The 15970-nt window shown below is 38.0% G+C and overlaps 1 protein-coding gene across 5 annotated transcripts in view; it reads left to right on the plus strand.

The window, feature by feature from the left end:
* The window catches only part of LOC146453335 (protein FRA10AC1 homolog), a 68245-nt gene that overhangs the window by 46102 nt on the left and 6173 nt on the right, over positions 1-15970 (plus strand). For 3 of the 5 annotated variants that reach the window (XR_014859518.1, XM_085096718.1, XM_085096717.1), the window contains exons 10-15: positions 1696-1754; positions 4729-4783; positions 4927-4969; positions 6912-7072; positions 13158-13257; positions 13957-14042. Coding sequence is in view for 3 of the 5 variants with exons in the window: in XM_085096718.1 (XP_084952844.1) it covers positions 1696-1754; positions 4729-4783; positions 4927-4969; positions 6912-7072; positions 13158-13257; positions 13957-13999 (461 nt within the window). In the remaining 2 variants the exon portion in view is untranslated. Of the gene's footprint in view, positions 1-1695; positions 1755-4728; positions 4784-4926; positions 4970-6911; positions 7073-13157; positions 13258-13956; positions 14043-14599; positions 15938-15970 lie in introns of those variants that run through there. The other 2 variants (XR_014859519.1, XM_085096719.1) reach the window with 2 other exon arrangements.

The following is a 15970-nucleotide window of genomic DNA, read 5'->3' on the forward strand; positions in this document are numbered from 1 at the left end:
CCCAGCCTAGTTCTCAAGCTACCGCTGGACCGTCTTCTTTCCATTTACGAATTCAATAAACGAGTGGTTTGTTCACTGTCGGTCTACAAAGTTGTACTTTCAAAACGCGAAACTTGATGTTAATCAGTACTTACTGAATTAGAAAAGGTAAGTTATTACTGCAATCTGTATAATTTTATATATTGGTAGTTTATCTATAATAAGCGCTTGGTCCAGATTTTCATCAACGTCTCGCTTTTGCTTTGGTAATCCAGTGAAGACTTAGTCAGCTTAGACTAAGACTTAGTCAGCTAAGACCTAGACTTGGCAGGACTGGAGACGGAGTGAACGAGTCGAGCTAGAGGGGAACTGGAGAGAGGCGGTCTTTCCCCTTTTCCACCTCCATTTTCCTCATTTGCTCCTTCATATAAATAAGCCCGCAAAAAAATTAAAATATGTGAATGTGAAGCGCTTGTAACTATTTTCGAGATTGTGAAGATTGTAAAATTTTCGAGATTGTGACATTGTAAAATTAGGATAACTTTTCGAGGCTTCTGCCCCTTCATCAGCGGCCGCTTTCTTACTTCGATGCATGGGGGTATTCTGAGTGTTTTACAAACAAATTCTGAGGTGTTCCTGGTTTTCTGGGAGAGGTTCCTGGTTTTCTTGGGGGTGTTCTGGGTTTTCTGGGAGGTGTTCCGGGTTTTTGGGGTGTTTCGTGATGTTCTGTTGTTTTGTATTCCTGCGTTCCTGGAAATACTACATGCCTCAATGATCTGATTCGGAAGTGGGCCCAGTTTCAAGAATGTTCATGACATCCTTAATAGCTTCTTCTTCAGTTATTTCCATTTTATATGAAATAGAAATAATTCCATGATACATGCATTTCAATTCTGAAAGGATGTCTGAGTGAGAAATCAAGATGTGTCTTTTACTGATGGTGTATCGAATAGAACCAAACAAGCGATATTCTCTCTAAAAGGCTTCGCGATACTCGTCATTTGCTGTGTTTAAACCCAAACACTGATTCCCTTATGTTTTGCGCTAAATGCCAAGTTAACAAGTTCATTAGTCTTTTGTTGTACATCTTTTGAAGAAGCGCAATCATCCAGAATTATCAATGTATTAGTTCCATCAAACGCGTAGCTAATAATTTTCAAGTAATCATTGATTTGATCTTGTTCCGGAATAATCACGAAAAAGTCTGTCATTTTCAGCAAATCCATCATAGGTGGCATTATGAATATATGTTGGACAAAGAAGGAAAATATAGTCAAACTTCTGAATGAATTCATGCCTTAAACGTTTGACTAAATAACTTGTTTTTCCACAATTTGTTGGTCCAACTATCAGCGCATTAAACAGAATATTTTCAGGATGCATTTTCTTTTTTTGTAATGTCCATAATGTGCCCGAGTGATCAACCCAATCTTGATTCCAACCATGCTAACAACTCCTATGCAATATGGTTCCTCTCTAACTATGACATCGTCATGGCCGATAACTACAGAACTCATGCAACAAGCAATTTGATTGGCGCTCAATACAAGCCCTCGTTGAAACATTTCAAAACTGACATTTTGGCAGCTTTAAGGAGGTGTCTGATCGTTGTTTTGCAGAGTTTTCTTCAATCAATGTAGAATGTGCATTTCAGGTGGTTAATACATGCACTTTTCCTTGCAATCAATACCTGGCTAACAACCAATTTTGTTTTAGGACAGTTCATATGCGGTGATAAGAGATGTGCAGAGACCGAGGGACTTCGCAGCTGGGAGGCAAGCATTAAATTTCGTGATTGCATCTTTACTATTAGGTCAAGCATTAAAACATTAAATCTTGTTCTTTTGGACAAAGAAGCAGCGCCAGTGTGGAAGCAGTAAAACATACTTTATTACAATTTGATCCACTAGAATACCCTAACATTCCGAATTTAAGCCTTGGCAGCCCAAAGATCATTTCTATGGGCCTTATTTCAGGAAAGTGGAGGAAGAGCAACCAGGGCTTATTATTGGACGGGTTTGCATTTCTAATAGCTTAAGGTTACTCCAAACCTTGGCGGGTGCCTTCCCGAAAAAAATTCGTACGCGCGTTGTTTTTTAGAAAACCACCACAATCTATATATCGACAAAAAGCTTATTTAATGCAGAATTCAATAAAATTATAAGCTATTTTGGTTATTCCTCTGCTAAGGCGAAGGAAGCCGGTAAACAGTAAAATGACAGAGCGCCATTCCGTCGAATTAATCGGGTATCAAACGTGATCTCTGACGAAATGTAGCTGCACAGTATTAATCACAAATCATCAATCTTTCCAAGGGTGTGAGCATTTCCCCGTATTCCTATTGGTTTTCTTTTAATATATCTGTCAAGTTCCAGTAAAAAAGAATTTGCAAACGTGTTGCTTTCCGAGGCCGCCAGGAGGGAAGTATTTGACTAAAAAAAAAAAATGCCGACACCCTTTTGTTCCTCGTTGTTCAGTTAACTTTCGGGCCAAATTTCACGAAATTCCGTCAATTCTACATACCCTATTAATTCATTTGAAGATGAGGCATCTTGCAGAAATCGTATTGCGAGTTTTCGCCTTCTAAAGATTTAGAAGCATGTCACGCCTTCTCGGAGAATTATGTCAACACCGGGCTCACACTGTGAGCCGCCAGCCAATAACATAGTAGAACCCCTGACGTTCACAGGAAGCAAAATGGTGCTTCGCGGGAAAGTTATAGTTTTTCAGTCATGTTTTTCCCAGTTAGCTTCTGCGAGCACGTTTTCGGTATTACCCAGGGGAAAAAAACGTTTAAAAAAAAATAAACGAAAAGAAAAGAAGATAAACCGACAAGCAAGCGCCAATGCAGCATCATAGGGAGGCACTAGTGGCCGACATAAAAGCTATCGGGTAAGTTTTGTTTGTGTTCAGTAACATTGCAAGTCTTCAAATTGATGAGCGTATTTTGGTTTATAAACCAAGATGTGCAAGAATACTAGAACCCCCAAAGGCAATCTCCTACACTTAACCATGTAATAAATGAGGTTTAAAAGCATGGTTTTATTTTTTTTATTTGTTGAATATTTCGAGAGATCCGACTTTTTAAAACGTTTTGCCTGGTTACACGTTGATGGGTGACGCATAATTTCATACGCGTTCCACATGATAAAAACTTGCTTCCATTTTTCAATTGAAAATGAAGTTCTTATGAACAGTCTTTTATAGAATATTGAAACTACAATACATAAGGTTTTTAAATTTAATGAAAGTACATTTATACAGCAATAACAACATAAGAGTTGCACAGTTTCAAGGTGAAATCAGTAAAAAGCACAAGTGCGCAGCGTGAATCATGAACTTGTAAACAAAACCGGAAACAAAAGTTTATGCGAATATTTTTCAATAAAAAGCAAACGCGCATATTAATATCTCATAGCATCTCATAGCACATTTCGATAGCTTTATTTTGGTGCAAGAACGAGAATTTTACGATGATTCAAACCCGAGCTATAGATTTTTGAACATTTTGCATCTTAAGTATCACGTAACACGCATCAACAGAGACCGTTACGCGCACTGGAGATGTAAGAAAAACTAAACGTGTAGCTACTTTCGGTAGTACGTTTTCAAATAGTTTATTAAACAACGTTTTAAACGATGGTTTTCTTCCGTTCAATAGTTCAAAAGATATGAATTTTCAAACTTTTGGTTACACTGACGTTAATGACTGACGCATAATTTCCATGCGTGCAAGATAATAAAAAACTTGCTTGAATTTTTCAAATGAAAATGAAGTTCAAATCGACATTCTATTATACAAGATTGAAAATAGAATATATGAGGCTTTCAATATCAATTAAACTACATTTATAGCATTAAAAGGATAGGAGTTTCCCACTTTTCAAGTTGAATCAGTGAACAGAAGAAGTACGCTTGTGTCTTTTCAGTTGTAGCATCGCGTTTTTGAGTTCTCTTTCGAGGAGCTCGTTTACAGCTTTCTCAGGGGCCTTCGTATGTGCAGTCCACGAAACATTGCTCACTGGTCTAGGAATATTCAAGATACTTAGCACCTTCTGTGCTGCAAAGTGATAAGAAATTGACTTGCCTATTTCCAAAACCACAGCACTCAAACTCGAGTGTAAACAAAAATGCTAATAAGTTGAAATGAAGCCGTTGCCGCGAAAAGGTCGCTGGGGAGTCCACGCCTTACAGAGATTGTCACCTTGAAAACTTATTAACTTTTTTACGAAAATACCTTTTTCTCAATGTTCTCGCGCGTGTTTTAAGATTTTAAATAATTTGTTTTTGAAAATGTAAGTTTAAGCAATTAACTTTAATTTGATCGAAAAATAAACATTCGGCAAAAAGTAGCCCCTCGAAGGTTTGGAGTAACCTTAAAACAGCTAACTGCACAGTGCAGGACGTTGCAGTAATTGATTGTTTTCAAAATCTTGTGGTTGTGACGAGGTGAAGACGTGCAACAGGTTGACTCAGAAACAGGATAGCTTAATTGCGATAAAAATAATGACAATTATGAATATTAAAACTGGCAATTTTCAATGTAACATTTAAAACTAACAATGTTGTGTCAAGAGATCGCGGTTTTCTCTTGTTTTGAACAAGTTTATACACGTGACTTGACAACATGTGAAGTAAATTTAAATGTTGCTCACAACAATAAAGGGAAAGGTAGCGCACCCATAATATAACTCAGCCCAACAAATGTTGTCTTCCTTGATTTCTATTTCTATTTCTACCATTTCATAGGTTAACTTTGGTTATTTGGAACACGGAGAGAAGAAAAATACTCTCATAAAGCTCAGTATGTATCATGAAAAGTTTACTTTTTTGTTAACGAAGTGATTTTGTTTGAGTTCAGTTGAAAGTATTAAGAATAAAAATTGGAACAAAAGTGATGACTGTTTTTAAATCATTCATTTCTAAACTTGAATTTTTTTCATGCAGGACTCTGTACAGACTGTTCTTATAAACTCAACTATCATCACAAGTAAGTCTTCTTAGTTGTCAGCAATGAATACAACGGCACAAGTAAAGGCCAGCTCTAGCCTATTTTTTAAGCTGGAAATGGCTCGATTAAGTTACCAAATGACTGATTTTCACGGCCATGTTTTCTATTACTGGACGTACAGTTTTTTTTGTAGTAAGAAGAAATCTGTGTCACACTCGAGCAGGTTGTTCAGTTCTGAGTTGCTTCCTAGAGAGAAACGTGACAAAGAACCTTCTGGAATTCCTTATATGAAAGTTATGAAATTATTAAGGAAGGCAACAATAATTCGAGATGCTGCAAAATCATACCTTAAAAAGTTGATTCCGATTTCATCTACGCTCAAACTTTAGCCTAATTATCATTTCACTGAATGGTTTGCCAGATCATAGTGTGCATTATGCTCAGAAAACTATTCCGTAAGAGAAAGCTTGGCCCTATCTGTTGTACAACTGTACATTGTTTTGCATGTATGTTCATCATAGGATGTTATAGGAACTAAAACACTCACACGTTCCAGATAGCATAGTATATGAGATGATAAATGACGTTTTGTTACGTTCAGGCATATCGCCCATCCTCGTTCCCAGAGCCTACGATCTTTTGGTCAGCGGTTGGATCGTAGGCCCTGGTAACAGCCGTTACCGGATGTCGTGAATTTCACGACATCCGGTAGCGCACGCTCAGTGTGATAAATTACCATTGCGCTTGCTCAGTATTATTATTGATCAGTATCGTTCAGTATTTGGAAGTAGAGACAAATGCGCAGAAGCGTAGCATTTTTCACGTTATAGCGCATCAGGTTTGAGACAGCCAATGAAAAAAAGATATTTTTGGATGGACCCAGAGCCACTCGTTCAAAAATTAAAAAAAAAAAAACGTTGGGGCTCTGGGGACGAGAATGGCATATCACCAAGCTTTACGTTGTCTTCATTTTTGCAAATTAAATAAATTGAGGTTACGCTGAAACTTTGCTGAATTTTTCATCGTAAATTATACCAATTGATTCCTGCCCAATTTCATGTCGTGAAAATCTACATAGATGGCACAATTAAGCTACTTAGTGCACAGTTACTTTTAAACAAACTGCTGCATTGGGATGGATTCGTGCGGCAATGCCCAGTAAATGTCTAAGCCAGGGGACACAAGCACAAAATACAAACCGTGATCTACGTACAGTTCACTCCCGGTAAATCAAGCCCCCGATAACTCGAGCCAAAATTGATTTTCCCTGGATTTGCTCCGTACATTTACTGTACTTTTACCCTCAACCCAAACCTTCCACTATCTCAAAATAAATATTGTTTCCCCTCAAGTCATTTTTTTTTATGATTACCAGCGATAAATCAAACCTCATTTATGATTGAATATATTTTGAATCAAATTCAGCAGTATCTATTCTTGAAGTGTCCGATCATCCTTTGTGCCAACTCGCCGCAGTAGCCCACCCAAGTGTTCTTCTCTTACTAAGCCTTGTTTAGTTTGGTATCCTCTTCAGATCTGTTATGTTTTGTCTTGTCCAATTATCCGTTTTCTTTTTCCGTGACATTATTCTCATTATTATTATTATTCTTGCTGCTGAATTGTAATTGTAGAAGCTACCAGTTTCCTTGGGAACCACTGGGGAAGAAATTGTGGTCTATTTGATCGAAAATTATTATTGTTGTTGTCATCATCATCATCATCATCATCATCATCATTGATACTACTTCATGGATCTTAACCACAAAAAAAAAAAACGTTCGTCTTCACAACTTGTTTCACAGGACCTTTGATTTTCTTAACTGTAGTTGTACGAGTCAAACGTTTGATCTTGCACACGATTCCTCGTCTTTCGGTGAGTGCAGCAAGACGTAATGCGTCTGTGACAAAATAGCGATGCCATTGTCTACTTGTTTTGTTTCATCTCATATTTAATCAATGCCTTTTCGCAACTTTCATATAGGAAAAAACTTGTAAAGCAAATGAAAAAAGATAATCATACAGCATCACAAGAATCACATTCAACCAATAAAAAGAGGAAACAAGTAACAGATGAGAGAAATGAAGACAAACTCCACTCAGATTCCAAAAGTGACTGTGATGATGGCGATGGTCCGCAAAGAGGTAGATAAACTTGTGCCCTATAACAACTCTTGCATGACAGTGAAAACAGGTATCCGATCAGATTCAAGAATGTTGTTTTAGGTGTGGTTAATTAAAAAAAAGCTTGTACCACTTGGTGTCAAGTGGAATAAAAACTTTCCCACCTCCCTTCTTCTCTTCTACCCGCTAAATATCAATCTTCTTTAGAACTCACTTCACTTGCAGTATTGTGTATTTAGTTCATGTACAGACACCACACCCCTATGACAGCTTCTTGATTTCCTCAGTTAATTGTATGAAACGTCCGACTCTGTTATGTCTTTATAGTTTCACCACCGAATGTTAAAAAACCTAAATACAATGTCTTTACCAGTCTTACGGTCCTAACATATCTCCAAGGAGACCTCTCAGTATAAGCCCGGGGGTTTCTTGAGGTCTCCTCGCCACTTCTTCTTCTTTTTTGCTATTATTATTATTCACTCTAAACTTAAGTAAGATCCTAGTCTATTATTCACTGTAACTTTCTATGATTGTATGTCGTGGTGAATAAATAAAAAAAAATGAATAAATAAATATGCATCAAGGCCTTTGTCGGATGAACTCTGTGAACTCGTGTTTAGTTAGGTTTATTTATGGTTTGTGAAACTCGTTACGATAGCCTAGGTCATTGTTGATATCAACGATTCAGGTTCAAATTCTCTACATGGAGCTTAAGCATTGGGTTAACCAACAGTGACTGACGTGCTAAAATTAGCACGGCAAATTCGTGGAGGCAATCGAGGCTATGTGACGAAACGTCTTGGACAAATGGGAACCTTAGTCGGCAATTTTGGGCCATCGTTGAAGGAAAAGCTATCACAGTAACAGATTTTACTTCAGGACAAACTCGACTTGCTCAAGTCTTTGGATAAAAAGATAATGGAACTCGGAGATGGCGAAAAATCTACTCAGTATGATGACGTTCTTGAGTCAAGTGAAATTATGGATCAAATCGCGTGTGCGATAGTAAGGATTGACTGAAAAACTTTAATAAGTGCTCATTAGTACCTTGTCCAACATTTTAAATTTTACATCTTTCTCATCAAGCCCTGCTGGAGATTCAAGTGCGAGATTGAAAATGAAAAGGTTTAACGGTAAACGAACTAATTGGCAGGTGTTTATCAACTGTGACAGCGCCATTTGCTTAAACTCAAAGGTCAGCGACATCGATAAGATAAAGTATCTGAAATCTGTTTTAGAAGGTCCAGCTTCTGCTGCTAACGTTGGTATCAACAAAGAACAACACAGCAAGGGAGCTGCTGGAACAAAGGTGGGAAAATAAACAGTTGATAATTTGCATCCACATGGACGATTTGCTTAGTTTGCTAATAGTCAAGTCTGTCAGTGATGTCAAAGGAGTCAGGCAACTCTATGATAAAATCGAGGTTCACATCAGGGGTTTACAGACCTTGGGGGTAGAGTCTAATCGTATTGAAGTTTACTTGTCCCAGTCCTCATCAACAAGCTACCAGAGGATCTTCTGTTAACAACTAGTAGGAAGTTCGACAGTGGTGGCTGGAATCTGGATGAACTCCAAAATGGGAAAGATGTAGCCTAATAGCAACAACACTGACATTCAGCATTAATTCAGAGAAAAAGGATTCTTCAAGGCATCCTCCAAAAACTACTCATTGTTGTCACAGGACGTTGTTGACATTGTTGTCCCCAGAAGCACAAAGAATTACATGCACCTTTGTAAGAAAGGTCTGTGTGAAAGAAAGAAGAGAAATTGTCAAAAAACTAGGACATTGCTTTGTCTGTCTCAACCGTACTCAGCTCACCAGGGATTGCGATTCTTAAGGAGGCTCGCAGCAGTTTTTCTGGACTTAGGCTGGAACTTTTGAAATTACAATCTCTCATAGAAGATAAACTTCGATCTCCTTCATACTACATCATCATTTCAATCTGTGATCAAAGTTAATTTTCTCATAGGTTTCCAAGCAACAACTATTACCATAGCAACAGTAGCATAACCTCACATTTTAAACATTGTCGATTATCTAGAAATCTTGTCTGACACTTTATGACGAAACTTTAGGGATTTAAACTACTCAATTTCGACAACTTGTACGCGAAATTAGAAACAAATCTGTAAGAGCGTTTTCAAGTAAATAATGAATCAATTTTTACGGGGTGATTTTGTTTATTGCGACATTTTTCACCAATATCTCTGGCAAAATAAAAATTGACACTTTGTCTTTTCTGTTAAAAGTTCTTTCCTCATAGAAAAATATTCGCAATTTGTATTGAGCTTCATGGGTGTCTCCGATTTTAAGATATTTCTGTTTGAAAACATTAAAATAAAGTGCAGATGAAAGAAAAGATTCCTACTTTGGATAAATCGAGATACCTTTAAAATGCCTGCGTATATTTATCTGTTAAATTGCAAGCGTTTAGGGTAAGAATTCTTTTCGACATTCACGCAACTTTTAGGCTCAAGAACGGAAACTAGTGTTACATAAGAAGGCTGGATGTTGTTCAAGTTTCAGTCGTTATTCGCTTTCTGCGAAAAAGAGTTTCATCTTTTTTTGTCCGGATCTATCTCACTGCGGTTCACCTGCTGTGAATATTTATGATTACGTGAAGTCGTGCAAAAGGTTTAATTTACATATTAAATATATGCTTCTGCTTGTCAAGTTTTCCATTGCAAGTTTTACCTTTTGCATGAGTTCACGTTATGATAAATATTTAGTAAAGCACGTGAATAGCAGTGAAATAGACGCGGAAAAACAAAATAAAACTCTTGTTCAGAGAAAGCAAATAACGACTGAAACTAGCCCAAGATTTAATCTTCTTATCTAACACCTGTTTCGGTTCTTGAGCCTTAAACTTAAGCGAATGTCGAAAAGAATTATAAATGTAACAGAAAAATCTGTGGAGGCATTTTAAAGATATCTCGATTTATGCAAAGTAGGAACTTTTTCATTGATTTGCGCTTTATTTGAACTGTTTACAAACATAAATATCTTAAATCGGAGACACCCATGAAGCTCGAAAAAACTGCTGCGAGCCTCCTTAAAAGGTCCTGCTACAAGTGTTAGCAACCGCAACAATTGAAGTTTGTGTACAAATTGTAACACCCGTTTATCAGAAAACCCAGTAGCAAGTGAATGTCATCCTCCTGCATAAGGAATGAACAAACTGGCTCAACCGCAAGCAAGTTTGTTGACATAAAAACTACGATTTTGTTGCAAGCCCGTATTGCCTTGGACTCAAATCCTGAAACGAAGAAATGCCATGATCAGCAGAGTAAGACTCACTTTGGACAGTTGGAGCCAGAAGACGTCGTCACCAAGAGAATCAAGGAAGCCTTGGGGCTCAAGTCAATTGCTAGAGAGAAGTTGTCATTCAGACATTCAGTTCAGATTGCAATAATCTTAAGACAGTTGGCATTGTGAATGTATGCGTGATGATAACACACTGATTGTCACAGGCCATGTAGTACCAATAATCTGTTCTCCATAAGTCATCAGACAGTCAGTTTTCACAGCAAAGCACCCTCGTTTAGAAGACATTGTGTTATCGTAAAATGGTTCAGGAGACGACTTAGAAGTGGATTTTCTCATTAGCGCTGATCAGTTCTGGAATGTTGCAAATGGAGAACCCAGACGTGGCGATGTTACTAAAAAGACAAGATTTGGATGGACACTATCACTTGCTGTTGAGAATGCACACTCAGTCAATTTAGCAGTCACACATGTCCTTCTTGTTGACTCACACAGGTCACAAGGTGATAAGGAACTCGACGATGAGCGCAACACCTTCTGGGCATTGTAATCACTTGGAACTCCCTTGAAAGGAGGATCACGACTTTTTGGCCGACAACTACATGCTCAGTCTACACAGATTACTGTCCTTGTTTAGGAGACTGAGTCTTAAACCTGAGCAGCTCAAAGAGTATGATCATACATGATCAAGAATCAGCTGGAGAGAAGAATTATCGAGAGGGTTGACTTGTCAAAACAAACCCCAGATGGCAAGATTCCCTACCTCCCTCATCGTTATGTAGTAAGAGAGGACAAGGCCACAACAAAGCTTTGCATCGTGATGATGCATCAGCGAGAGAGGATGGGCCAACACTAAATGATTGTCTCCATACTAGTCCAGCTGTTACCACTGGCATTCTAGGCATACCCATCAGATTTTGCCTCCATCCTGTTGCACTTGTTGCAGACATTGAAAAGGCATTTCTGATGATTTGTGGAGGAGAGTGACAGGGATGCATTGCAGTTTCTGTAGGCAGATGATGTGGAATCAGCACAGCCCAAAGTTGTAGTTTACCAGTTTGCATATGTTGTCTTCGGGGTTACCTCAATTCCTTTTCTGTTGAATGTCACTGCTCAAACATGTTACAAGTTACGAGAAGGAGGATCCAGAGTTCGCGAGCCTGATGCTTCGCTCATCGTGTCTCTTGAGGAAAGAGACACCGGTACCGAGCAGAAGGTACTTGGCACAAACTGGAGCTTCTTCTTCAAGTTTCAGGCACATGTGAAATCTACTCATGGTTTAAGTGCCACGAAGCAAAATGTCTTGCACATAAATAGCAGAATTTTATGATCCAATGGGCCTCATATCTCCATTTATTGTCCAGTTGAAGATTTTGTTTCAACACGCTGTGGCTTCTAGTCCTTCAAGGAACAAGCCGCAAGAGAGATATGCCTGAATTAGTCAACCTACCACCAGAGTGGGAATCTATCACGTCATGAAATGTGAAAACTACAGTGATGTCTTCAAACTCTATTGACTTACGGCCTATGCTCTGCATTTTGTGAGAAACCTTAAGACGAGATTTGCGAAACTCAACAACGGTGTTGAGACGTCTGTTCCCTTGAGCTAGGACGAGTTAGTTGTCAGTGAACTCTTGTGGATAACAGTTGCAAGGTTTCCTGAAATCAAATGCGAAGTTCACACAGCAATGTATTCAGTTGGGAGTGTTATGAGGTGCATACTCTACTCCTCAGCCATATGCTAAGCATCTGATTTGGCTTCTGACCAAGCAATAGACATCATCAATGACTGTGACCGTAGGGTGATGCACAACTGAGTACGAAAAACTGATAGAGGTAAGATCTTGTTACTGGCTCACTAGAAGCAGACAGGTTGTCAGAAAAGAGATTTACAATTGCTCGGTTTGTAGACGTCTTAGGGGACAGGCATACAAGGCAGACCTGCTGTCAGATATACCCGAATTCAGATCCAAGGAGGAATATCCGATCACAAGTACAGGAGTGCACTTTGCAGAACTGTTGAACACAGTTGGACAACACATCCTTCATGTCAGAACAGAAGATAGAGTGGAGGTTCAATGTCGAAAAGGCTCTGGGGGATGTGGTCAGCGTGCATGACGAGTCTCTGCCACGAAACTTTGGAGAACTGGAGTTGTTCATGAGTTGATAAAGCGAACAGACAGCAAGACCTGAGGTGCCGTTGCAGGTGCTGAAAAAGGGAGGACTTCATTTCTAAGGCATCCTGTCAATTGTTACCATTAAAAATTTGCAAATGATCTTAGCATGGATTATGAATGCTGTACAGTGGAGGATCAGAGTGTAAAGGAAACTGTTAAGGGACCAATCTAAGTAGTACAAGGTGAAAGTGAGTCATGCCTAAGGAGATTTGCAGCTATTGATCAATGCTTACGGCATCACTGGTTAAGGTGACGATGCACAGTAGCCCCACAGACCCCACTCCTGTGACAGTGTTGTCACTCGTCAATCATGTGAACACTAGTAAAATATATTTGTAAATATTTACTCTCATATCGGCACCATTGGTAACTCATTCATTGTAATAATTCTCCCACCTAGCTTAGTAATGTCAGATGAAGAGCCACCTTGTGGAAATGCTGATATTAAACTATTATTATTATTATTATTATTATTATTATTATTATTATTATTATTATTATTATTATTATTATTATTAAAGCAGATTGTTGCATTATCTTTTTCGAGGCTTTTGTTGGATTAACTCTGCGAATTCGTTATGTTTAGTTAGGTTTATTTAGAGAATGTGGAACAGATAGCGTAGGTCATTCTCTACAGTTCAGTGTCCTATTATTTGTACACAGATTCTACCTCTGTACCACCTGAGGCTCTTCACACGAGACAGGCTGCAAGTGAAGAAGTTATTTGGAAAGGTTCTGGCAAAATCACTGTAGACAAAACAAGGTAATGCGCTTGTCAAGGAAAATAAATGTTGTTGATTTCTGTCAGAGGTATGATAAACGTATATTTCGAGTATCTTTGTAATTACTGTAAAGTTTTGAAAATAACAACCTTTCACTTTAGTGTGGTTCCGAAATGATGTAAGTTGGTGTATCAGTATGCATACTTTCAATGTCGGTATGGTGACTTATAATGAATGGCGTTGCGTATGGATACCTCTCTCCAGCTTTAGTTCTCCTTGTAAGGCATACAGGAAAGGGGGGGGGGGGGAAGGATAGACCATTCCTTCAGTTCTTTTATTCCAATGCAGTTCATTGAACTCTTTGCGCACTGCATGTTCCTAATGTCCAATTCCAAGAAAACTCAAAGCTCCTAAGGAAGTAAATGGTGTCTTCTGATGTACCCTGTCAAGTTCTTTGTTCAGGTTGTTGGTCCACAGTGTTGGAAGCTTAAAAGAATTTGTATGAGGGCAAAGACCTTGGTTTGTATATAAACCTTGGGATTGGATATGTAATGTAGTGTTCACTGCTGGTGAGCGTGAACAGTGTAATGTCTCTCCAGATTCCACAACAGTTGCTGAGATTTTCTTTTTACGCAGGTTAAATATAAGCCAAGTTTTCAGCTAATTTTTTGGTAGTGTATGGGCTATTCGTGAACGTACGTGTCTTTTGTTTGATTTGAATCTCCGTTCCAAATCAACAGGGAGGAGGAATTTGAAGAGTATTTTCAAGACATGTTCCTTTGACCGAACTATTTGTCTTTTACATAAAATTGTAGGAGGCACGTAGGTAGGTTCAATAACGATCCTCAATTAGGAGCAAGTTATTTATTTTAAACTAATTATTATTTAAATAATTAAATTATAATTATTATTATTGTTAATTAAATAATACTTACCGTTTACACTCCTTTTTTTAATAGAATGGGAAATATGTTCAAAATCTGACGAGTAAATTTAAATAAGTTGGCTACGAACGGCAAATTTGGCAAAACGGACGGATTTTAAGAAATTTTGCCTGAGATTTTGCTGAAATTGACGAGTTACTGCAAATGACTTGGGTAGAAGGAAACAAGAACAATGCGGGGACTTGGACATGCGCTCCCTCCAGTGAGCACATGTCGCTCCGCGCTCCGCTCCTCCTGATATAAAAAATGTCAAAAAAATCTGCATTCAAAGAAATCATCAGTCCTTGATAACGACGACAAAACCCGCAACTAAGAACCTGAAAATTAAGAACCTGTTAGCCTAAAATTGGGATTTTATACCCCCTACAAACAAGAACCTATTTAGCCTAAAAATTGAAAACAGCCTCTTATTTTCTAAAATCATATTAGTACATTACAGCTGCAGTGCAAGGATCCTATTTGAAGAAAAATGCAGATTCTCATTACTTTAAAAATGAGTTTTTTTACTAATGCAGTCTGAACAATATAACACTGTAAAAAGTGGTTACTTAAATTTAGTGCTTGACCATTGGGTAAGGGATGTTGTATACTTATTTTTAAAGTCCCTAAAATATAGTGTAGGATTTCTGAAATTGAGTAAAAGATTCCCAAAAGTACTTAAGTAAATTTTAGGGACTACCTCAAGGACTAAATTTAAGAGATCACTTTTTGCAGTGAACCTACAGTACATATGAAAAAGGATTCAAAATATCTTTTAATATCTTGGAAGCAGTTGTTCTGTCAACTAAGTTCCAGGTTAAAAAAAACATTGAAGCCTTTGATGCCCAGTTACTATAAAACATTTCCTTATGTCACTGATACTGAGACCCAGATCTTTGCTGTTTAGCTTCTTTATTAGTCTCTTCTCAAACTCATTAATAATTCATCAAAAGAAAACAAAGACAATCACTACCGTGACCGTGGTTTGGATATGTGATTCTAATTACCATAAAATTTTGCCAACTTTAGCCTTGAATTTCTCCAAGAATTATTGATCATTTAAGAGGCCATATCAAACACTCGAAAGTGTGTTTCATCAGACATCCAAACACCTCGAAGTCGTTTAAAAAAACTTGGCTGCACCTCGTTTTTTCAACCTACTTCTCAGTGTTTGGATATCTGATGAAACACGCCTTTCTCGTGTTTGATAATAGTCCACAGGAATCTCAAGTCCTTTCCCTTGACCCACAAAATAGGCCAATAACCATCTTGTTTTGCAGTTGAGTTTTATTTGCTTTTCTCCACAATTATGAACCTATTTTAAGAACCTAAGTAGCCTAAAATTGTGTTAACTACTATTTATGTTTCACCACCTTGCTACAGGTTATCTATCCTTAGTTAGAGAATAATTTAGAACGTGAGATTTTGCAAGCAAAGAAATTATTGAGAGGGAGGAGCACCGCGGCTGGGGAAGACGACAGTCGAGTCCCGATAACTCGAACCTCGCGCTAACTTGAACCAAAATCGATTTCCTCTGGATTTGCATCATACATTTACTGTAATTTTACCCTCGGTAACTCGAACCTGTTGCTAACTCGAACCAATTTTCATTTCCCTTTAGGTCATTTTCTATATCATTTTCGAACCAAGACTGTCAAGACTTGGCAGGTCAAAACAATTAGTACTGTAGTCCAAAACATTGAATTTATTTTGAAGCAGCCGTGTATTATTTCAGTCTTTGCATTAAGGTCGGCACACACGAGGGGACTAGTCACAGGGACTTGTTTCAGGGAGTCTTCTGTAGAATAAAATTCTAAAAAAATTCGAATAA

This window comes from Pavona decussata, unplaced genomic scaffold, assembly GCF_977016875.1.
Source record: "Pavona decussata unplaced genomic scaffold, jaPavDecu1.1 SCAFFOLD_336, whole genome shotgun sequence".
NCBI lineage: Eukaryota > Metazoa > Cnidaria > Anthozoa > Scleractinia > Agariciidae > Pavona > Pavona decussata.